Source organism: Elaeis guineensis, chromosome 4 (assembly GCF_000442705.2).
Source record: "Elaeis guineensis isolate ETL-2024a chromosome 4, EG11, whole genome shotgun sequence".
Classification (NCBI taxonomy): Eukaryota; Viridiplantae; Streptophyta; class Magnoliopsida; order Arecales; family Arecaceae; genus Elaeis; species Elaeis guineensis.
The window spans coordinates 140,555,148-140,580,600 of NC_025996.2; the positions used below are offsets into that span (position 1 = coordinate 140,555,148).

A 25,453-nucleotide genomic window follows, 5' to 3' on the forward strand; every position below is an offset into this window, starting at 1 on the left:
CTTGTTTCTTTGATAAAGTGGAATATGTTTCCAGAACATATCTGCACTTGGATTAACTTCACATGTGCTTAAACTGGATCAAACTACTATAATTTGAACCACCTAGGGTATGTACACAGGGAAGCACATATACAGGGCAAGTAGTTTAGGGCATTATGTACTATTGTTTCAAGGTTGTCAAATGGCCTAGGCAGTTCCAGGGATTGACCCCCTTAAAGGCCTAGATAGAATGTCTAGGCGGCCATGTCAGTGCCTGAGTTAAAAAAAAAAAAAGATCTAAAAATTAAATTCCTTATATGTTTTAATATATAGAATCATATATAGTTCATAAAAAAATTTGTACCAAAAAAAACATATAGCTGTTAGAAACACACAAAGCCCATTACGTCGATAAATGATAAGGTTGTTAAGTTCTTAAGCTGTATAATTTTAAAATATTTGATTTACTTAATTTAGTTTTCCTTAATAATTTTTCTATTAAGTGAATTGAATTATTTGAATCTTCTTAGAAACATTACATGTCCCCCCATCAATTAATATCCAAAACTCGTTATACATGGACTCAACTTCCTTCTTTGTTCAAGTAGAAACTTTGTTTGAAAAGAGAATTAGTTAACAGTTTGATGTTTTAGTAAGCTAAAGAACGATGCAACTGCTTGAGACAAGGGTTGGCCCTAGGTGGCCAAATGCATTCTTGGGCTACGACCTAGGTGCTTAGGAGGCCACCTTGCATGAAGGCTTAGATAGACCTACATGCCTAGGCGGTTGGATTGTCCAAGTGCCTAATTAGCTGCTTGTGACAACCTTGATGCTTGGTCGTTTTTTCTTTTTTTTGGTAGGAAAGAAAATGATCTCACACTATATTTTGAGAGTTACCATAGTGTAAAGAAAAACTGTTGGATGGGTTACAATATTGCAAGAATCAACTATTGAGGGCAATTAGCACAATACATATGCTTGGAATAGTCCACGAGCTTATTTTCTGGAACAATTTACCTAAGAAGAGTCTTCTCAGCTACCATTTCAGGAATTTCAGAATAAAGATGAGGCAAGGGGAGGTCTTGATAAAGTGACTGCCCTAGTAATATTTTTGGGCAAAAATGCATCCCATAAGTAGCAGAGAATTTTACTGCCCCTCCTATGAGCTCTCTCTTGGGCATAAAGGGATACAACTTCACCTAAGTCTGGGCATAGTGTAAGTGTGTGTGCAGGAGAAAAGGAGGTCAAGGCCAACCTAATAGGTTACTAAAAATCCTCAGCCTTCCGTGACAGAGCATAACGGCAATCCACTTTGCCTAGGTTGCGGAATGAAGTCCCAATGGAAGCAGGTAGAGAGCGATTTCAAGTTTTCTTAGTTGTCGGCAAATGGAAAGAAACTCTGCTCTGACTGGAAAAGGAAGGGAAAGCAAAATATTTAGATTTTGGCAGTACCTTGAAGGCTCAATATCACCACTTTAGAAAAAAAAAAAAGAAGCTTGCTGCTTACTGGTTTTTCCATCATCCCCTCTACAAGAAATTGAATGAAACCTCTTGGGATTTCTTTTGATTCAAACCCTTGTTCCGCTTTCTCTTGCCACTACTAATGGGGTCTCAGTTGATTTTGCTTTAGCTATTTTCTGTAGCGAAGACTAAGTGATGGATCTCATTATCGCTAAGTGAAGGCTTTTCTGATATGTGTTTGGGTGCTCATGCTTCTATCTTGCTTGCTTCAGATGTTAATTTAAGTTGTAAATCTGAGATGAAATAAAGAATATTTCATTTGTGGATTCTTCTGATGTGCAATGCCTCCTATTTTCCGTCATGTGAATAGCATGCACTGGATCATAGACTCTGGAGCATCAAGGCCTAACTATCTACCTCTTCAGACACAATATCTTGAGTACCTATGATGGTGGCTAGAGCTGCTGGCATGTGATGTTTGAATATAACTACAAGGCCTTGTGAATGAGTAGAGCTAGGTGCTTGTATTTACAATGGTGAGGATGATTGCTTCCATTACAGACAAGGAAGGCACCAAATTCTCCTTTAGGTGCTTCAACTGCAGTGTGGGTAGAAGGAGCTGGTGTGGAAAAACCTTTTGTATAAAGTTCGAAATGGTGAATTGAGGTAGTGGTTGATTGGTCATCAGAAGGTAGTAGCTCTTCAGGGAAAGCAAATGCGAGAATAAAGTGCTCAGTAGTTGTTGTGATCACAGCAGTTGAGCTGTGAGCTCATAAGCAATCTGATGAAGCATAACCATAGGAGCTGATCGTTCTACTTTATAATAGAGTCATGAGTTTTGCAACTCTTGGAGAGAATTCCATGGTTTAACAATGACAGATGATGATAGAATTACAGGAGAAATCGATTTTACTATTACTAAAAAATGAATTTATTCTTCTTATTCTTTAGTCCTTCAGCTTCCATTTTTTGGTAGTCCAGTCTTTATAAAAATTTTTCCAACTTTGCTATTTGTTCTAGAAAGTTCTGACGAAGAAAATGCATTAGTGAGGAAATGCAAACCGATGATTAATTGAGGTCTATTTATTTTTCCACATGGTTCGTGGGTCAAACCATTGATTCACTTCTCAAAAAAAAAAGTAATAGAGAGATCTTTTGATAGTATCACTTCTATCAATGCAATAGAAAGAACCAGCCCTTCCTATTTCTTTGTCCTGTCGGATAGAAAGAAATGAGACCAAAAAGAGTCCTGTTCTTTACTGCATTAATAAGTTGACATAGTCATTTCTAGTGCTGGATTCTTGGTAGGCCTTCCTGGGGAATTGGGAAAGGAATCATGTTCTATTCATTCCCTTAGCAATAAGGAGAGAGGCAGGAGGATTCTTTCCTTTTATATTTGAGCCTTAGTTGAGAGGAGAAGAGACCTCATTGACGAGTTTGGATCTAGCTTTGATCTTTGCTGACAGATATCCTTAGTCACTTTTTCAATGCCATTATTTATGTGGGATTGAAAGGCTTTTTGTGGTGGGCTTTAATGAAAAAAAAAAAAGGAATGTAGACGAGGCCTTATATTTGGAAGCCTTTGATGGTATGTTCAAGTGGGGTTGCTTTTGGCTATTACCTGCTGACTTGGAAGTTGCCTTTGCTTGTGTTCCTGCTGGCTGGCCAAGATTACGATAATTGTTTCCTAGCCTCAAAGGCTTTAGAAGAGGTGGTTGGCCTTCGTTTGGGAAGGGTATGGTATTGAGGCCATAAAGTAGGTGCATTAGCAAAATTAGATGAGGAAGCTGAAACTGCTTTTCCTCATAAGCTATGAAGAGTCACATGAGGGTGGAAAAGTGTATTTAGATCATTCTACTCGTGGAGATGACTCCTTCCATTTTGGAAAGAGGGTAGGTTTGTTTTGCTCGTTACTACTCCTAACCAGTTTGGGGCAGATGGGTGGGTTGGCCCTGAATTCAGATCGGACTAGCCTCTTCTTTGTTTAAGCTGCTCTGATGTATGTAGATCTGAAGATCTTAGTTGTCCTTGACTAGTCATGGACATAATGATCTTTTGCTGGACCAGGGAGGGAGCGTCAATCGATGATTTGCCTTAGGTGGTGGGATAAGAGATGGAGACTGGAAAAGGCTTCTTGGATGGGAAAGGAAGACTCTGGAACAGATGATGAGGTTCCTTCTTCTCCAACTTTCTACCCTTCCCTCTAGTGTGTTCATTTGCTCCTGACCAGTGTCCCGTCCTGGATGATCTTGCGTCAGTCTGATTGAGCTAGTGAGGGAAATCCTGGCAAAAACGGTAAATCAAACCAGCCCAATAGGTTCAAAGGGCTTGTCCTTCTGGCTCGCAACAAACATTCACTCGGAAGAGGGCTGGCTGGTAATTCAAGCTGGAAAGCATTTGTAACTACCAGAGAAATGATTCATTGAGAGATAGATTCTGCTTTTTGGTCAGGATGAATGAGTGGCTGTGAAGTTCGAGCTTGAAAGCATTTGTAACTAGCAGAGAAAGGATTCATTGAGAGATAGATTCTGCCTTTTGGTCAGGATGAATGAGTGTCTGTGAAGCATGCTTAGGAGGAGGTTGAATTTGACCTTCCTCAAGTCAGTTCAGTTAGAAAGGGAAGAGCCTGCAGTCTAGCCTGCCTCTTGGGAGATGCTAGTGCAGATGAAAATTCAAATTTTTATTTTTTGCTAGTGGCTACATGATGTAGAGTTCAATTTGATTGTGTCGGGACAGCTGTGGCTAAGTCTATTTGAAGTTTATGCCGGTAATTGATCATGCGAGTGTACTGCTGCTCTTTGGTAACTCACCTTGGTGAGTGAATTGATAATTCCAAAGAAGTTGGTGCTTGTGGGCCTTAATTGGCCATTTGGAGAGCTCGACAGAAAGGCCTTGCACAAGATATTCAATTCCTAATGATTTGAGACCACTAATCTTAAGAGCGTCCATCCAGTCAATTGATTTAATTTGATGTCAGATTGTGTATCATGTACCACAAAAATCTTGCCTTGTTTTGCTAAGATGTGTTTTTGAATTTAAATGATCGATGCCATCCAACTAGTCATATTCCTTGAGTTGCAGACAGAGAGACTACTGCATAATCCAGGCTAGAAGGATAATCATAGCCTTGCCCATTATCTAGTGAGGTGTCACAAGAGAAGCACCAAAGGATGGTGAACTAAGGTGGGTAGGAACATCATTACAAGGTAGGAAGAGAGAAATCTTTGAAATTATACAAATGAAGTATGAAACACTTAGTCATATGCTAGCAAGGATCAGAAAGAGAACAATCTATAAGGAAGTTTGAACTACTCTAAAAGACAATAGGATGATGGAATGCCAATGATATGATACAACCATGCAAAAAATTGGTATCTTAGAGGGATGAAAAGAACCAGTAAGCAAAATAAAAACTTTTCCAAGGGAAGGAGGCACTATCCATGCAAAGGGATTTGCCCTTGCATTTGCAGGATGGAAGGGAACACAAGCTATAAAAAAGGATTTGAACCATATTTCATTCAAACCTGTCCTTGAACTACTTGGAAACCACTTTAGAAAGATGGAGAAGGCTCAATTGCTTCCAAAAGACATTCAGAAGAAATGATTCGTGGTTATGAGAAAAAATGTCATATTATTCACCCATTGTGGGATCTTCATAGGAGCATTTTTAAACTGTAAAAAATGATGGTTTTGGGCTTTGCATGAATCTGGAGGTGTGTGGAAAATTCTGAAAAATGGCACATCAATTCCTTTACTGAGAAAAGAACAGGGGCAATAGTCCAGTATATACAGTTAGGCTAGGTTATGGCACTTTATTAGTGTGAATAAAATTGATGACCTAATATTGTATGCTCGTATCACAATGGTGTCAACATCTGCCTCTTTAATAATAGATATGAGGAATTTCAAAGGGCAGATATTAATTTTGAATTTTGATGTTTTTTATATGCCTCCTTTTTGTACTTTTTTGTTATTGCTGTATATGGTGTCATCTGATCTTTTGTTTTCCAACTAAAGAATAATGTGATTGAGGTAGCCATAAAGTTGTGGATATTTGTGACATATTGATGAGACTTCTTGAGAATTCTATGTGGCAGTTAAAGTGAAGGATAATAACAACACAGATGATGTAAATAGGAATACTTGGAGAATAAGGATCCATAAAGCTGACCTCAGATAGTTGGAAAAAGGCTTGATAATTATGATTCTGATTATCTGGAAATTGACGGATAATAAATAGATGAGAAATTTCCCATTAAGAATACAAGATGCAGTGGTTATGTAAATAATATGTTCTATTATAAATGTACAGTTTATGTAATATAGTTTCAAATTTTTGAATTTGACATCCTTAAATGAAAATTGTAATGTTTAGTTCTTATGAAAATGAATTGTTCAGGTTCTTCCTTTGTTTGACATTTCAGTTATGCTGATTTAATTATTTGTATTTATAAAAAATTTATGCTTGTTCTTTTGCCTTCTTTGTACTGGAGATCAACCTGACAGGAGTATCATGATGCCTTCTACGTAATATGGGTGAGATGTGTAGGAAAAGCAGAAGACTACATTCCATGTGGCATTGGAAGGATACAAGTGTTGAAATCTTTTGGATGCAAAGTATTAAATGTCTGATTCAACAAGCTCTAACAAATTGAATCTGAAGTTAATAATACATAACAAATCTATTTTTCATTTCTATAAGCATTTTACATGCATATAGAAGAACTTAATTTTGTGTACCCTAGAGCTGTCCCTACTATCCCAAAACAAGCTGTTCATGTTACAGAAGATATCTATTATTAAATATTGTTTCTATATGGCTTTGGCTTTTTCGATGGATTAACACCCCTTTTCTACTAAATTTATAGGGAAGCGGCAAAGACACTGCTTAACTCTTCTGATTCTGATGCTTTTAGGACCAATCAGACTTCTACTCTAACTGTGTCCTCGAATTTTGAGGTAGGTGCACTATGCCTTTAATACGTATTAGTTATGATTATTTACCTGTGTTTACTGTCATATGCATTGAAAATGGTGCTTACCAGTTTTGATTATTTAGCTGATAGTTTACAACTGATCATAATTATTCAACGAAAGTATTTAAATGCTATGCATACTAGCTTGTATTAGCCATACCAGATTGTATGAGTAAGGCACCAGTATGATGTATTAGCACATGGTCATTCACTTCCGTTTTGCACTCTTGGATCAAATGTTGTACTTTTTGTTGGTATGGTACCACAATGTATTGATAAGGTATCGGTGCTGAAAATTTGAACCTTGTTGTCATGTTTTTTTTTTCCCTCTTTTTCTTTTCCATGTGTTGCTAAAGAGACTATGAGCTGGTTCTGCCCCATTTATTACAAAAGCGATTATTGGTTATCTCGAAAAATCATCTACAAGTTCTAAATCTTGTTTTAGATGAAATAAGCATGTCGATCAAGGATAATTTTTTCTATAGCATTTCAAAAACAATGCAACCAACATAAACTGACGGACCTATCACTTTCAAACATGATTCTGTCCATAAATTGTCACAAGAAAACAATTACCAACTTTGGAGCTATTAATGGCAGCTCTTTAATTTTTTAATATTCTACTAGATGAAGTTACAACACCATTTTTTTTGTGTGTTTTTTTTTTCCTGCTGGTGGGGTGGGGGAGGGGGTGTGCTCTAATTTATCTTTATCCACTTAAGTCTATAAGTTTCATCCTTTGAGTAGGGATGATGAAGGGGAAAGTTTTGTTGAGTCTGGGAACCAGGTTGAGGAAGTGGATCCAGCTTAAAGTATTGGTTTAAGTGGCCTAGTAAGATCATTTTGGCAATAGATTTCATCCCCTGGGGAATCATAAAGGGAGAGATATGGTGAGTGAATGAGCTGTGCTAGGATTGGAAAACTCCATGTTGAATGGCCTAAACAGATATTCAGCAACAAAACCAGGTATGCAAAATTATGACCTAGGAAAGCTTCGTTTGATTTGAGATTAGTAATGTGATATCTGTAGGACCAATGTGCTGTAGCTTACCAAAGAGCTAGAAAACTTTGTGAATGAAGTTGAATGAAGATATCAAAACATTCAACATGGTCTATAAAATTTATGGTTGGTGGAGGAACCTCACCCAGTACAATGTTCGACTTCTTTATATGCGCACACTATCATAGCTGAGAAAGACAAGTTTAAGGTGTGCACTGGAACTCTCGTTTTCAATTAAACAACTTTGAAGGTTTGGAAGTGGAAGAAGGATTCAATGCTGCAAATGGTGCCTTTCTGGTGCACAAGTCAGGCCCAGACATTTAACTGTTGCAAGGAGCAACTACTCAAAGGGTGTGTCTGGTTCACTGCATCCAAAGATGCATTGTAGTTAGAATTGCCTGTGGTTACAGTTGTAGCATTTAGAATTGCAATTATTAAGTATTCTATTTTGAATGATGCAATTATAAATGCTGAATTAATGTTCTTTTTTTTTGGTTTTTTTTGCATTAATAGCTTAATTAACTACTTTAAAAAAAATACAACCAAATCATCTCCTTATCCAATTTTTTCCCTTTTTTGTATTTTTGGTTATTTTCCTTGACTAGCAGATGGGGCTCATCCATAGGATTAGATCTTTTTCATTCCATACTGACCAATATTCGGCAACTCATATATATACCAACATCAGAGCTTCCTTTGCCCCCTTCTATATCCTATTTGCCCAAGCTCTTATCCATTGGAACACACACTAAATCTAATATTCTTGTCATTGTCTCTGATGCTGAAGCTCCATTCCACAGCCTTCTCTTTGCTGTTGGCCTCTGATCCTGCTGGAATCCATGTGAAACCTGGCAATACCATCACGTTTCAGGCACTGGAGTCCCATTCCATGCGAACTTCTCTGCTCCAGGCCTTTGATGCCGCTGCTGCTCATCAACATGACTTGGGTAGAGAGGTGAAAACAGTCTGTAGGCACCATCAAAGCTCGGATATATGAGAGAAGGGCTATCAAATGGGAATAATTGTTCAATTGAGTGCTGATGTCTGCAATTGTTGCATCATATCATATGTCTGTTTCGGTTGAAGGTCATCTCATACATTTGGGAGATTGGGACCCAAACTGGAACTTAAATTGTTGTGGCAAACTAAACAAACAAGAATGTTGAGTTGTTGCTATTGAACATGAAGCTATCCTGTTGCAGCAAACCAAACAGTCCCAAGTTAATATGTCGAAGTGCTTCAACTATGGAAAGTCTTTTATTTAAGCTGATTCCTTAGCTTTGATAGATATGTGTGAAGGTGATTGGCTAATGACATGGTATCTTCCCTATGGAGTATGTTAAGTGGATTAGTAGGAGTTTTCTAGTGTTGAGTTTCTGTTTAAGTATTTTCTTTCTTGTGGATTCCATGAATGAATTGACAAGAGCTTCCCTATATTGCAAATTTTTGTGTAACTATAGAAGGTGAATTAGTGAGGGTGAGTCTTGGTGCAATGGCAAGGTTGCTCCATTATGACTTAGGTGTCACTGGTTCAAAACAGAAAAATAGCCTCTTCACATACAAGGCTCGCCCCTTCTCAGACCCTATAATAGTAGGAGACTCGTGCACTAGCTGCCCTTTTTTTTATATGCAAGGTGAATCAGTTTGTCTATCTTACAAAGGATGTAAAGGTGAATCCTTGTATGTTTGGAAACAATGGTTTAGAATGGGTCTACAAATTGAAATGATGTTCTTGCTTGAGCTTCCTGAATAGAGAAAATCATGTTGCAAGCAACTGTTCCGATAGCCTCATTGATGAGCAAAAGGCATGTGCTCCACTTTTGATATCTTGATTAACGATATGAAGACCTTCCATTTCTTTTGTCTAGTTCTTTATGGCATTACGTTTTTTTCCTCTTCATGATCCGATCAAGAAGAAGAAAGGATTTCTTTCAATCCACTCAACTTGGACTTCTCTAAAGAATTATGGAAAAGTAAGAGAATTACAAAAGCAAGAGTTTCAGATCCCATTTCCTTTAATTGATTTCCTAATAGAATTGATTAGAATGCCTCTATTTATACTAGTAAGGCCTGTACTTACAAAATTCAGGTTTATTTTCTAGTTAGAAGAAGTTACAAATTTCTTAAACTAACCATGACTAGTGGAAATAATCATGAAAAAGCTAATATCCTCTTGAAGCTGGTTTTATATCAACTTTCTCTTTAGCCACTTCACCTAATTTATCCCGAATTGTAAGTTATGCTAGGTCAAATCTTTCCACAAAAGGAAGCTTTGACCATTCTATTTGGTGGCCCAAATATCATTGTATATTCCTGATTGCTGCATGCATTCGAACCCTTTAGGGGTCAACACATCGTTGTAGATCTTGAAAGGTTACCCAATTTCAAGAGGAAAATGGCTCCTCAATTGGATGGTGTATGGGAAAGTTATGGCATCTAGAAGTTTTGATGTGCAATTTGGCTTTTATTGTGGTGGATCTTGCTTTTGGACCCTATCCAGATCTTTTCGGGATAACCAGAGTCGTTTATAGCGAGTTTGGTGATTCCTTAATTATTTCATCTCGATGCATTCAATCAAGGTTACAGTATTAGAATTAGCAACCCATGCTGATTGTAGGGTGTGCCTTTGTGCTATGGCATTCTAGCATGAACTAACAGGGAAACCGGTAAGGGGGGAGGAAGGGGGAGGGAGAGGGCGTTTTGTTGGGGGGGGGGAGAGAGAGGCAGTGGGAAGGGGATAGGGACGGGAGAGAGAGAGAGAGGGTGGCAATGAGAGAGCGCCATCGGGAAGGGCCGAGGGAGGGAGGAGAGAGGGCGTTTCGAGAGGGTCTCCTTCCTCCCTTGGCCCTTCCAGTGACCCTCACTCACCACTGCCCTCTCTCTCTCTCTCTCTATCTTCCTTTCTTTCCTTCTCCCTGTCCCCTTCTACACCGGTTTCTCAATTTGAACCCCAGAACTATCTTGGTTCACTGACGATATGGCTCGATATGCCCCGAACTGGGTGCATCGGGATGTCTCTGCTGTCCTTGATTCGATTCTATGCATTTTTTTTTTTGAATCATTGCCATTTCTCTCTTTATCATCAATTTTTTTCCCCTTATCATAGTCAACATCATTATTATTGCTTCTTGCTCCTTTCCTTGATTCTTCATCATCTTTTTCTCTTATTCTTTTCATGCTTACTCTTATTTATTTAATGCTCTTTCTATTCTTAGAGATTGGTAATACTTCATATTGATTGAGAAAGGCATCCCCTCGATGATATTAATTTGATCATAGTTTATTATGTATAACTTCCTTTTTAGTCACATTTTTACCATTGTTTATATTTTTTGTGACCCATAGACTGTTCTTCAGTGCCCATTCAAACTAATTAAATCGATTGACTGTCAAAGAAATAAAATGTTTTTATTGATCACTTTTCAAAGCTTCCTTGCATGAATATGTAGTTGCAGGAAATGAATGATGTCCTTTTTGAGGTATTTCCTTGTCTATTTCTTATATCCTCTTAATACTCAAGTAGCCTTCTAAAGAGTAATAGTCTCTTTCATATGGAGAAATCGATCATGATACTGAATTTGCTAGCAGAGATGAACAAAACAAGCACCTGGAACAATTGGCATTATGAAAGATGTCATTTAAAACAATTCAGAACCAAGTTTAGCAATCTCTAGAAGTTAGGCATAAAGCCACAAATGATTGCCACCAACATGAAAGTTCTCATATTAGATGAAATAGCTTTATAATGCACCTTTTGTCATCTTATTAGGATATGAATAGAAAAACTGGGCATGAATAGCATTTATACAGCATGCCTTACTGATGGATTGAGATCCTCATGCCTGGTATTATGGCCTTTAATGAGTTATCATCAATGGTATGAGACACAAATACTCTCTCTCTCTCTCTCTCTCTCTTCCCCCTTCCCTAGCTCCCTCCCTCCCGCCTCTCTCTTTAGCCAGTTCTTGAGAAAAGCTGGCTTTTTTGCCTTTTGTTTCTGCTGTCCAGAGGCAATAATAGCAGTTTTTGGCTGTCGTTGTTACCGAAGTATTCATTGTTGTAGTAGCCCGGTACGCCATCTCTTTTTGGCTGGACAAACATGAGACTTTTCTATTTTATGCTTTATATTCTTTCATAATAATTAGTGTGGTGAGGCGTGTTTATGTTGATTTCCTTATTTACATCTTTTATTTTTGATTGGTTTATACCTTAAAATTTGTACGTCAGAGATAGCTGGGTGCTCTATATCATAGATTGCTTACCTTTTTCCTTTTTTTTTTCTTTTTTTTTTTCCCCTGATATTAGGAGGGGCTATTCGCCACATCTTCCACTCCATGCCTATCCTCCTTGGGGACCGACTCCTACTAGAATTGAACCCCTGTCCCCTTGCCCAAGTGGCAAGGGGTGTTATCATCCAAGCAAGTGCTTTGTGGTAGTTTGCCTTTGCTTGTCATCTTAGACTTATTCCATGTCAATGGGTACTTGAAAGGCTGCTTTTTGGTTGCATGAGCTGAAACAGTGTAATCAATATATCAGGTTTTCTTTCCTATTGATTCGTTTACGAGGTTTCATGGCAAACTCTTGTCTTCCCCAAAGTTGTCTTTGGCAAATTAAGATAAATCATACCTTGATTCATAAGGCCTAGTGGCCTACAACATATAGATGTGAAATAATTTGCTTAAGATTATGCAATCATATATTCATATTGTCATCGTTCTATTTTACACTGAAATTAAAGGCAATTGTTGAGAGTTCTAAATTGTGATCAGACTTCAGATAATTTGTTACTTTTTAGATGAGTCAATTATTTGTTTTGTCGCTTCTGGAATACTTTCAGTTGCATAATATATGAGTGCATATGTATATTTTACTAGACAGCTGGAAGCATTGTATCTGTTGAGAATAATCGCTTAATATGGATATATTTAAATGCTGTTAATTGACTATGTTCTTTATTTTTAAGCACAGCCTAGAAGATCACGCAGTCCATCACCCTTTGTTCAACCTGCTTCAAGCTTCATTGCATTCCGTCCTGATGCTGTTATCATCCTGTTAAGAAAAGCATATAAAGATTCTCATCTTGGGACTGTTTGCCGTATTGTATGTATCAATTATCTTTATTTATTTTTCGTGGTAGTTCTGTACTGGCTTCCCATCTCCCCTATCATCTCATCATCATCATCATCATCATCATCATCATCAATCTGCTGGGGTTATCTTTGTTGTTACTTTAGGCTTCAAGAACACTACAAAAGCTTATAGACCCTATTACAACTGGAGAAGAGTCAATGCCTCCTGGTGATTTGACTTTATCTTCAACCTCTGATGAAATAACCAAAACTGAAGTCACCTGTCATATGCATCTTGCTGATTACTCAAGCTTGTTTGGAGAAGAATTCAGAATACCTGAAGATAATTGTGATGCTGCATATTTGAATGTCCTGGATATCGCTGCAGTTGAAGAGGGCATTCTCCATGTCCTTTATGCTTGTGCATCACAAGTAGGTGCAACTTCTAGCTGCCAAAGTAGTTAGTTAGTGGAAGTAACTGCTGTTTTTGAGGGAACAGCTCGTTTGTCCTGTGATCAGATTAGTTTCGCTACAAAAAGAGTATGCTTATATTCTTATAATTGTTGACTGCTTTTTTGATCTGAGATATGTACAGCCTCTTTTCTGCTGCAAGTTGGCTGACAGTAATTCAAATTTTTGGTCTATACTACCACTTGTGCAAGCACTGCTTCCAGGTGATGGATCTTCTGTTTTTGGGTCTATCTATGAGCTTGCTTTCTCTTTTGTAAAAAAGAAGCTTTGATATTTCTAATTGTTTTCTGTCTTTTAGCACTTCGTCCTCCTGTTAACTGTACTCCTCCAGTTCATGTTGACGATAGTTTCTGGCTATGGAAACATGCTTCTGTCCAGAATGCTCTTTCTCAGGTTTCTAATGTGAAATTATGGCATGTGATTTGCATGTGGCAAAGCCTTGATATTTAACATTAAATTGTCATTGCAGATAGTTACAATGTCGTCGTCATCAGTATACCGTCCACTTCTTCGAGCTTGTGCGGGCTATCTGGCTTCATTTTTATCATCACATGTTCGTTGGCTTGTCAATTTTGAATATAGCTATAAGTTATCTTTTCATCCACTTGTCAAGAATAACTCTGTAGCTTACAGATGCATCAAATAGGTCACCCACTTGAGAAAGGCATTCATTTTTTTCCTTTAACTGCACCATCAGGCAAAGGCAGCATGTGTGCTTATCGATTTATGCTCTGGGCCATTATCACCTTGGATATCTACCATTACAGCAAAGGTTTTCTCTTGGGGACCCTATAGTTTTTTAAGTATTTTTTTCGGTAACTGTACTGACCCTAATGCAGGCCGATCTTGCAATTGAACTTCTGGAGGACCTCTTAGGTGTTATCCAGGTACATTGATTTCTTATCATCCTATTAAGTGCATTGTATTTTTATAGAAAATCTTTGTTGTGATTGATGCTCAATCACATGTACATGGGAGTTATATGATATAATTCTGGTAAATTTCTGGAGGTCAATGATTGTATACTTCTAGAATACAAATGCTTCATTTTCTTACGTGATGTAGGATGATTATTATTATTATTATTATTATTATTATGATGATCATCATCATCATCATCATCATCAAAGTTCTGGGGTTGTCTTTATGGACTTTATTTTTGAATAAATTAAATTGCTAAATGAAATATTAAAATTCCTTCTCAATACTGCCTTCCAAATTTTCCTTTTTATGTTCTCCTCCTCTTATCCAGTCCTAGAAGCTGAATCTTGCAACATGCTGCATAATTTGTTGGCCTAGCCACCACTTTAACATCTATTAAGTACCATTTATATTACTCACCTAATGCAAAAATTTCTTACTTATTTTAGATGTTGTCTCTTCATCATTCATGAGACTTGCATGCCGCAAATATTTTCATGCTTGATACTGTCTTTTACCCTTCTTTTAATGTGTCTATCAGGGTGCTCGCCAATCAATTGCTCGTGCTCGTGCTGCTCTGAAATATATAATACTTGCATTGTCTGGGCACATGGATGATGTGCTAGCAAAATATAAGGTGTGATTTCTGCTGTTGTTTTCCTGTTATTACCGGGTTTCATGCATAACTTCTTTTCATTTCCAGATTGTTATGATGATTTCCAATCTATCTTCTGGCATAACTGATGCTTTTCTTCCCTTTTTCAGGAAGTCAAACATAAACTTCTTTTTCTTCTGGAAATGCTAGAACCTTTTCTTGATCCTGCCATAACTTCCATGGAGAATACAATTGCTTTTGGAGATGTTTCTTCTATAGTTTTGGAAAAACAGAAGAGATCCTGTGCTATTGCACTAAATATTATTCGTACAGCAGTGCAAAGGCCTGCTGTTCTTCCGTCCCTGGAGTCTGAGTGGAGACGAGGATCTGTTGCTCCAAGGTTTAGCATTTATAACCTTTATTAATTATTTTTTATTTTAAATGCTAAACTTCTGATATATTTAAATGTTTAAAAATGTCAATATTTAGACTTAATAATATAAAAATGGAAATTATGAAGACTTTCAATGTTTAGGAAGTTGTCTTGTATTATTCTGTAAGTAGAGATTCTGCTTGTATAGTCAATAAAAAATTGGGTTAATTTACAAATTAAAGAGTTTAATTTTTCTTCCTATATGGACAACTTTGTGCTTCTGTGCTTAGTCTTGGTGATCACATAGTGGTGCAGTTTAGATATCCAGCTTATTGATAATAGATTATAATCTACTTCAACCATCTTATTTTATTTGTTATGCAGTGTACTTCTTTCTGTTCTGGGTCCACACATGCCATTGCCTCCTGAAATTGATCTTTGCAAATGTTCGGTTTCGAAAGTTCTTGAACAAGAAAATTTGACTGTTTTATCTGGCTCTTCCATTCACTCCCATGTGGTCCCTTCCTTATCCTGTGGCCCTGAAGAAACTGATCTAAAAATTGATGCATCCGAAGGAACTCTAAAGGTAGATGTGTTCGAAGATGCCAACCTCCTGTTTGCCCCTACAGAATTAAAAAAAACTATGTTGACGAGTCTTCCGAACCATTTTATAAAAAATAGTCCTGATAAAGTTAGTCTAGAATCTAATCATGGCACCTCAGAAGGGAAACATGTTGATGAGAACATCTCAACTAGCCACTTTCAATTGGAGAATGGTTTCTCTGCTGATTGCTTTAATTTGCAGGCAGATTATCTGCAACTTGTGAGCAATCAAGATTGTGAGTTCAGGGCCGCAGAGTTTCAACGCTTAGCACTGGATTTAAGCTCCCAGCCTGACATCACACCAGAGGGCCATGATGCTGCAATAGATGCTTTGCTCTTAGCCGCAGAATGCTATGTCAACCCCTTCTTTATGTTGTCCTTTAGACCCACATCTAAGCTTATCGATCAAATGAAAATTATCGGGTCCAAGTTAAATCAAAATAATAATTTCATGGAGCTTAAAAGTGACTTTCAGAATGTTAATATTGATATGGAGACAATAGCTCATCTTGAAAGAAAAAGAGACAGAACTGTTCTACAGATACTCCTCCAAGCTGCTAAACTGGACAGGGAATACCAGAAAAGTACATCTGATGGTGAATCGTGTCTTTGTGAACCTGATGACATTGAGCATGGAATAGAAATATCCCCACTAGATACAGAATCTGCTGATGCTGTAACCTTGGTTAGGCAGAATCAGGCTTTGCTGTGTGATTTTGTAATGCGGCAGTTGCGAAGGGAGCAACACTCGTCACATGAAATTCTCTTGCAGAGCCTGCTATTTTTGTTGTACTCTGCAACCAAACTATTCTGCTCCCCTGAAAATGTGATTGATATTATACTGCAGTCAGCTGAAAATCTTAATCAACAGCTTATGTCTTTATATCATGAATTTAAATTTGGAAATATACAACTTGATCCTGAGAAGTTACATGGAATAAAAAGGCGTTGGGGGCTTCTTCAAAGATTGGTGATGGCATCATCTGGAAACGATGGTGGAACAGATCTCATAAGCAATATGAATGGTTTCCAGTATCGAAGTTTAGTTCCACCTTCATCATGGATGCAGAAAATATCTAAATTTTCAAATTATGCATGTCCTCTTCCTCGTTTCCTAGGGTGGATGGCAGTGTCTCGTTATGCAAAGCAGTTTTTGAAGGAACGGTTATTTCTTGCTTCTGATCTCTCACAGCTTACATCATTGCTCTCTATTTTTGCAGATGAACTTGCATTGATGGATAATGTAGGAAACCAGAAGGTTGAGCCTACAGTTCCAGAACCATCTGATAATCAACAAACCCTGCAAGTTGGGCTTTCTGATCACTTAGATGGTCAACATTCTTTACGAGTTCTTTATCCTGTTCTACATCTGTTTTTTCCGAATATGAAAAAGCAATTTAGATCATTTGGAGAAATTATTTTGGAAGCTATTGGGTTGCAGTTGAAATGCCTTCCCTGTAGTGCTGTTCCAGATATACTTTGCTGGTTTTCTGATTTGTGTTTGTGGCCATATGTTGAAACACTGAAGGACCAGCTTTCCTTTCCAAGTACTGCTGATTGTTTGAAAGGATATACTGCTGCAAATGCTAAAGCTGTTGTCATATATGTACTAGAATCAATTGTTGGAGAACATATGGAAGCAATGGTTCCTGAAATGCCCAGGGTAGCTCACATTTTGATGTCGTTATGTAGAGCCTCTTACTGTGATGTTGCATTCCTTGATTCTGTACTACGTATATTGAAACCACTCATCTCCTACTTTTTGAGAAAGGCAACTCATGATGAAGAGTTGACTGATTTGTCATCTTGGCAGGATTTTGAGTTATTGAATTTTGAAGAACTATTCAATAGTATTAGGTATGGAAAGGAATCCAAGGATGATTCTGGAGAAAAGAACTTCCAGGGATCTTTGATGATCTTCATTTTGGGTTCTCTCTTTCCTGATCTCTCCTTCAAGAGGAAGATGGAAATTTTACAATCCTTGTTGTTGTGGGCTGATTTCACCAATTCAGAACCAACATGTTCTTTATATAATTACCTGTTGGCTTTTCAGAAAGTCATGGACAGTTGTGATATTGTACTATCACAGAATCTAAGATCATTTGGCATTCACAACCCAGTTGATATAAAACAATCATCTGAAACAGCTAGCACATTAAGAATTGATGGCAGCTTAAATCAGCATCCTAGTTTGCAAGATAATGCAGAACAGGTTACTAAAATCAGGCCCATGGAAGAGTTTGAAAGTAGCAAGCCTGGGGCTAGTCTTTTTCATCAAGGGTTTCATCATCTATCAGCAGATGAAATTGAAGGATTGTTAGATGGGTTAGAAAAGTTGATTTTCAAACTAATTCGAGCTATTGAGGTCAGCTGGAAACTTCACTACCAATTGACACTGAAGCTCACATATACATCAGCAAAATGTATTTTACTCTCAAGATGCTTGTGTTCCATCAGTCAAACAGGTAGTGATGGTGGTGGATCAGACATTCCTCCATCAGATTCAAGTGATCTGTCACCTAAATATTGGAGAAATGCTCTTGAGGGACTCACTGGAGCTATCTTGACAAGTCAACAAAATCATTGTTGGCAGGTGGCATCAGGTATGTTAGACTATCTATTCAAGCTGCCCAAAAACATCTCTGTTGACTGTGTGATATCTTCTATATGCTCTGCAATCAAACACTTCTGTTGTCATGCACCAAAAATTTCATGGCGGTTGCAATCTGATAAATGGCTATCATCATTATTTATGCGGGGCATTGGTAATCTTAATGGTGATGAAGCTTCATTAGTCGATTTGTTCTGCACAATGTTGGCCCATTCAGAACCAGAACAACGATCGGTTGCATTACGGCTTCTTGGTAGAATTGTTGACTTGAGTGGCTGTGATGGAATTGCCAAACTATCTTACACAGTTAATCTGAATGTGGTTGGATCTGGCTCTGCAATATATGTTCCTGAATCAATTATCTCCATTTTGGTCTCAAAGACATGGAACAGTGTGGCAGCAGTGGCCTTATCCGACCCTTCAATGCAGTTGAGGACAAATTCAATGGCTTTGCTTTCAGGCTATATGCCATTTGCGGAACGAACTCAGCTGCAATCCATTTTCATGTCAACTAATACCATACTGCGGGGTATGGGGAAGCTTTCCCATTCGATGGAAGAGGGTCATCTGACACGACTTTCATTGGGTCTTCTTGCAACTGCATGTCTTTATTCTTCTTCTGAAGATATTGCTTTGATCCCTGAAGGTGTTTGGAGGAACTTGGAGAGCATGGGAATGTCAAAAACTGGTGGGTCCACTTATTATGTAGAATAATTACTTTAAATGCATGGTTTTACTTCAAGTGTTTGGAAATGCTTTAATAGAAACCTGCACACAACATCATTTATTTCAGGAGTCCTTGATAATATGGAGAAAAAATTATGTCTAGCTTTATGCAAACTTAGAACTGAGTCTGATAGCGCGAAGGCAGTAAGTTTCTTTCCTTTTCTTTCTTATCTATCAGAAATTCTCATAATCACAAACTTGATAGTACCTTATTTTTTTATCAAAGATTTATTTATTTGCCATGTTTGCCCTTAAGGTTTTGAAAGAAGTGCTTTCATCAAGCTCTGCTGCAAAACCAAATGATCCTAATTTTGAAAGCACCCGTGAGTCAATTCTTCAGGTCAGTTGCATTAAAAGATGATTTGCTTAATCTGAATGCTAGTTTGTTCGTTGGTGCAAATGAATTGCTCCTGAGGCATGTCACATTGTAATCAAATATTCAAGTATCTTTTCTTCTAGATGTCACTACAATAATAGCTATTATGTCCTGCATTCTAGAAATGGCACAATGAATGTTACATTCAAATGATGCTGAAAGTAAATGGTTAATGAAGGTATGTCTATTAAAAATCTGTAGAAATGTTACTTGCCAGAAAACTGAATGGGTAAACCACATGATGTCAAGTTCAAAGCTCAAAAATAGTTATATTTTTATGTCTGTGCTTTACAGAACTTCTATTATGAGTTATGTTTATAAGAGATCTTGCAAGGTGGGCTATAGCCCTGCAATTGCACAATTTCAGGTTCAGATCTTGGGAGGTGCTTTCCCATCTGTTTGACTTAGTTTTTGTATCAATACTGTTTGAAATGATGGGTCATGCCTCCACCTTTATTCTCAAAAGAGACGAAGGTTACTTTTATGTAGAATGTAAGTTGAATATTTGGTAGTTTGTAATGATTATTCTTCTGTTCTGTTAATCATCTTATTGTTCATTGGCTGTAACTTTTATGTTGGTAACAGTTTAATTATATACAAAAGTGGATTTTTCATAGTATGTGTTTTACTCTTCATTTTATGACAGATTAGTAAGTCCATGAAACAGAATTTTTGCTAGACCTTTCTATTTGCTTGGAGGTAGCGCTCCAAAACTCTACTTGAGCTCCTTATTTTGAATGCAGAACTAATCAGAAATTTATTGCTACATACATGTATATTTATGTGTGTATGTGTGAGGATGTGAATTGTATGTAGGAAGGTCACATGCAATGCAAAAAGCAAGCACCGTTGGAGGAGAGGGCCTTCCCTCTCTCTCTCTCTCTCTCTCTCTCTCTCTCTCACACACACACACACACACACACACACACACGCAAAGGAAACATAATTATACTCCATCTAACAAGCTCCAGGTCAGAGACCCGAGCAGCCCATATGGAAAATAAACAAAGAAAAAAGAAAAGAGATTTCTTTTTCATGTTTATATATATTTTTCTTATATTTTGTTTACCAGGTAAAATTTTTGATTTCCAATAGGTGCTATCTTCTCTGACTTCCCTGCAATCATACTTCGATTTCTTCTCAGAGAAAATTGAACGAGAGTCTCGGGTAACATAAGTTCCGTTAATATTATTTTGATCTCATCATGCTTTCAGAATGTTTCATCTACACTTTATCCTTGGAAATGTATAATAGGAACTAGAAGAAGCTGAGATTGAAATGGACCTTCTTCAAAAAGAAAAAGCATTGCAAGAACGATCTGGGTGTCCACCAGATGAAGCACCTCTATCTCAAAATATATCCTGTAAAGTTGCTAGAAGGATCATCTCTGGATTTCCCTGCTGCCTCAAGCCTTATCTGACCTTGTGTGTTTTTTATTTTTAAATTTTAATAATAATTTTCAACTTCCCCCTTCATGCCAGATTACAAGATGGATGATAAGAGGGATAATGACCGTCTTCAGAAAATTAAGGATGGCATTGGAGCCTTGTAAGTTTCACTAGACTTGTAAAAATGTCACTGGAATGATCAGTTTTCTGCTACACATTTGAGTAAAAGAGCACTTCAGTAAAAGTTTTTGTTTTGGATTGTTTGGTTTTGTATGAATTTGGAACTTTGATATTCTTTGCTTTCTCATTAGAGTTTGTTGTCCCAGCATTGAATAATTCTAGTGGAGACAGCTCAGTAACAGAGTTTCATGGATACCCTCTATGCTTGATTTTGACTAAGTTGCCTTTTAAATTACCATAAGTGCATTTTTCTTAATTCCTTCAATCAAGAGATTTGTGAGCATAATACAATGCTTGACATAACTAATGGTAAATAGCAAGCCTTTGTCCTAGCTATTTGGAGTTGGCTGAATCTTCATTTGCCAAGCATTCGTATCTGGGGCTACTTTGGATATTAGTTCCACCTTTTTCATATCCTTTTTCACAATTTGCATCCATGTAACTTTTGGTCTTCCTGTTTTGTTCCTGATCTTTTCAGCAAAAATGAAACTACTGCTTCTTGCTGAATGCCCCTTTTAGGTTTACATTGCACATGCCCATGCCATGTCAATAGGTTTTACATCACTTTATCCTCATTCCTCATACTACGACTCAGCTATATCTGTTCCTCATTGTATCCTTGCTTTTATAATGCATCCATATGAAGTATGAACAATATCACTTCTACTTTTACTTGTTTTCTTGGAGCTTCTTTATCACTCACTTTTCTTAGCCATAGAACATAGAAGGCCTGATTGCCATTCTATAGATTTTCCATTAAGTTGCCCAGGAATCTGTTGATCACATATTACCCTAGAAATGCCTCTCCTCTTCATTCAATCAACTCTAATTCTAATACATGTCTTCATTTATCTCTCTATTATTTTTAAATAATGGTTCCTGTATGACATCTATGATCAAACATTGGTATTTTTGTCCATCAATCTTGGTAGAGGCCTCATCTTTATTTCTACTTTTGCTAATATTGCATTTCATATAATTCCACCAATTTTAAGCCCTCATCCACTTGGGCTTTCCTGTTTTAATCCAATTCAGCATTTAATCATCCTCAGCTCATCAATAATGATATATATCAGCAAATGACATGGACAAATGATACATACTCTGTATTAGTGGTTAGTCATCAATTATTAGCATAAAAAAGGGGCTCAGTGTAGATCTTTGGTGTAAATGCACAGTGATTTGAAACTTATCCTGCCACAACAATTATTGGTTCATGAAATATGGCCCTAAAGAACAATCTAGCATGCAATGCTGATGAGATAATTATGAGCTAAAACCTGAAGCATCTGATTCTTGCACATGGAAATAAAGGACAGCGAACCATATTCATATAGAAAATTAAACTATCTAGCGCAGCTTGCATGGAAGAGTCTGAGAACTCCTCATTAGAAAACTACTTATAAAGGGATGGTATAGGAAATTACTGAAAGTCTTTGAAGTGACCAAAATTGTGTCTAATGTGCCCCACTTGTATACTTGCAATTAGGTCTAGTGTGTGGAATCTTGATGAATTAACATCTCATTCTTATAAAAAAGGAGATTCTGGGGGATCTTTATACTCTTAAGATTCCTCCAAATATGGGAGAATCTTGTTAAACATTTTTATAACATGCAATTCAAGACCCCTTCAATTCTGGGACAAAGGATCAAGGAACAAATCAGCAGTGCCTTATGATGCCTGAGCAGTTCCTCTGCGTTTAATGTGGCCCAATAAAGGTCTTGTAGAAGCTGTAGATTTCAGAGTTGAATGAGTTGAAACAGAAGATGATATGGATTATTGTAATAGTTTCCTTTGTCAACTTTGTGGATAATCAACATTCAAAATCATAATTGCCACTTTGTGAAGTGGAAAATGGGTTTAAAGAGTCTCCCTTTTCCCTAAAGCAGGGAACAGGTAATAATTCAAAAGCACAAGGAATACTGGATGAAGTTCATGATGATTCTTTTACCGTTTTAAGTGTTTTCAACATGTTCTTCCTTTGTGGAAAAATCTTTGTGATTCCTTTTCTCTTATAGTTTCAGAGAAACACTCATCTGCATGGGAACATGCCTTCTGGCAAATAATTTCAGAAGACTAATCAATGGGAGGAGCCTGTGCAATGATAAAGGCATGCATGCTTACATAATAATGGAAGTTATCCTAATGAATCTTTTTTCTATTACTGAAGGTCAAGGTTTTTCATTTCAGCCACAAAGAGGGACTTATGCATATTATTTTGAGAATCATCTACATGGGCTGTTGCTTTTCTATCTTTTCTAGAGCTAGAATATGTTTTCCAAAGGGAAAATACTATGTTGCACTCTTCCATCATGATTCTTTCTCCATCTCTGTCATAATTCTTTAATTTGATCTCGTTTATTAGTCTCTTTTTCTTTTGAACTCCAATAACTTTAGAGGGAAACTGGTGAGATACGAGCTAATTGAACTGGTGAGGTACAGAATTTCTAGCGAAACATTTAACGAATACTCTGACAATTTTATAACCATTAGAGTATCTACACAGTGAGAAATAAACGTGATTGCATCGTATGCTTCTCTTTTTAGACTATTCCATTTTTTCTATTAAGAGAGTTTGAGCTACTCTTAAAAGTTTATGGCGCATGATTCCTTTTTGATCATAAAATTTGATCCACTTGCATGTCACTATGATAACTTTTTTCAGCTCCAGAAGTCATTAAATTATCGCTTTTAGGTTGTACTTACTGTTCTTTTAATTAATTTGTCCTTTCACCAGAGAGAGGTCCAAACTTCGAGAAGAGATGATAGTTCGCAGGCAAAAGAAGCTTCTAATGAGACGTGCACGTCAAAAATATTTGGAAGAGGCAGCTTCACGGGAAATGGAGCTTCTACAAGAGCTTGATAAGTTTGTTTCTAAGAGTCCTTTGTTCTTATCCTCACTATAATATGAAATTAAATCTTTTGATCACTGTTCTAATTTATGTATCTCCAGGGAAAGAACTAGTGAGTTGGAACATGAGATAGAGAGACAGAGGCAGTTAGAAGTTGAACGTGTGAAAACTAGAGAACTGCAGTTCAACCTTGATATGGAAAGGGAAAAGCAAACACAGGTACTGTTATGGAAACCTGGCTCCATTAATGCTTAGTTCCACTGATGAGGGCAACAGTGCAATTTATACACTTAAACTGTAACTCCACATACAATTCTTTTATATAATTCATGAGCTTGTTGTGTATAAATGTTATGCAGGGCATGTTTGACAGTAGATAAAGAAATGAATGCACCTCATATCTCTAATTGCTTTTATTTATAAAAAATTTTTAGTAATCGTCGTAGTTATACTTGGCTACACTTTTACTCTCGATCACCTAATGCTGTTGAAAAAAATCAGTTACATCACCGAAGAAATGCAATATCCCCACATATTGAGCTCAATCGAGCATCACTTTAGAATTTCTTATCCAAGTTCGTGTATGGTGCATTGTTTACCAGCCACTGGTCCCAAAGCATTGAAATGCAGTGGTTAATATTTTTGTGGTATTCTCACCTTTTTGTGGTACTGTTGTACTGGTGCGTATGACCATACATACTAGTACTCCTACCGAACCGGTATATGGTACAGAAGGTGTACCAAGTGTTGGTATGCCGAATCGGCTCCCGTACAGGGCATACCGACATAGTAACAAGATGTTACCAGTATGGGGTCTGGATCAAGAAAGCAAAACTTGCTGATAATAGTTCAAGGAATTTGTTGCTGCACATGTTGGTTATTACCATGTGAAGCTGCTCTTTCTTCCCTATCTTTCCTTTCTCTCTTCTTTCTTCTCCCTTTTTCTTTTCTTATATGTGATGATTATCATGTACCCTCGCTTTCTCCGGAACTTCCTCCTGTGTCTTTTAACTTTTCACCTTGTTTGTAAGTAATTTTCATTCAAAGACCACCTCCTAGGGAACCCTGTCTCTATGTAAAGAGAGTGACCATTATGTTTTATGTTCTACGTGTGTTTTTGTTCATGCTGCTGTCATCTCTGTGTGTGCATCCATATGGATGTAAAACAGAGACAATTTGATGTATCTGATGTTTGCTTGTGTCTATACTATTGTTTGGTCATTAAGTGGTCATTTTGATTTGAAGTATCATGCTTCTGCTGCTATTTATGGAATGTGTTCAGGACCCAAGATAAATGTAAATGTCTGGATATGTCATCTCTTTTTCTAAACCTTTCTATTTTCTCTATCTATTTATTTATTTCAATCCATCATGCATTGTTAGAGGTTCTATCCGTTGCTGATTTTATATCTTGGGACCTGAATTTTCTTCTATTTAAAGATTTGGAGAGCAAGCAATTTGTTTATTGTGTGGTTTATGGTGGAGGTAGTTATAGTAATTTTTCCTCTTCTTGATGACATAGTGAACAGGGAGAAAACTATATCAAAGGAAGTGCTCAAGTTTACTCCACTGGAGAAATGTATAAAGGTCCATGATACTGTTATATAAAGAGTTTGAGAATGCGAGGTCTCAGATATAATACATACAACTATATGTACCTTACAGACATAGGCTATCGGTTGGTACTGAAAAGTAAATAATAATAATAATAAGAACACCACCACCACCACCGCCACCACCACCACCACTCCTTTAATATGTACCCTACAGACATAGACTACCAGTTGGTGCTGAAAAGTTAAAAAATAAAAAATAAAAATAAAAAATAAAAACACCTTTAAGCTTAAGATAATGTACCTTACACACATGGA

General features: G+C 37.1%; 1 protein-coding gene across 8 annotated transcripts in view; it reads left to right on the forward strand.

The window, feature by feature from the left end:
* Window positions 1-25,453, forward strand: part of LOC105060827 (uncharacterized) — a 56,768-nt gene that overhangs the window by 24,536 nt on the left and 6,779 nt on the right. For 4 of the 8 annotated variants that reach the window (XM_073256900.1, XM_073256901.1, XM_073256903.1 and 1 more), the window contains 18 exons: window positions 6,309-6,399; window positions 12,379-12,516; window positions 12,651-12,917; window positions 13,081-13,159; window positions 13,255-13,349; window positions 13,426-13,509; window positions 13,654-13,728; window positions 13,796-13,843; window positions 14,419-14,514; window positions 14,643-14,872; window positions 15,230-18,747; window positions 18,853-18,929; window positions 19,042-19,125; window positions 20,257-20,328; window positions 20,416-20,524; window positions 20,643-20,709; window positions 23,468-23,596; window positions 23,684-23,801. In XM_073256900.1, the coding sequence (XP_073113001.1) occupies window positions 6,309-6,399; window positions 12,379-12,516; window positions 12,651-12,917; window positions 13,081-13,159; window positions 13,255-13,349; window positions 13,426-13,509; window positions 13,654-13,728; window positions 13,796-13,843; window positions 14,419-14,514; window positions 14,643-14,872; window positions 15,230-18,747; window positions 18,853-18,929; window positions 19,042-19,125; window positions 20,257-20,328; window positions 20,416-20,524; window positions 20,643-20,709; window positions 23,468-23,596; window positions 23,684-23,801 (5,377 nt within the window). Of the gene's footprint in view, window positions 1-6,308; window positions 6,400-12,378; window positions 12,517-12,650; window positions 12,918-13,080; window positions 13,160-13,254; window positions 13,350-13,425; window positions 13,510-13,653; window positions 13,729-13,795; window positions 13,844-14,418; window positions 14,515-14,642; window positions 14,873-15,229; window positions 18,748-18,823; window positions 18,930-19,041; window positions 19,126-20,233; window positions 20,329-20,415; window positions 20,525-20,642; window positions 20,710-23,467; window positions 23,597-23,683; window positions 23,802-25,453 lie in introns of those variants that run through there. The other 4 variants (XM_019845885.3, XM_019845886.3, XR_012141084.1 and 1 more) reach the window with 3 other exon arrangements.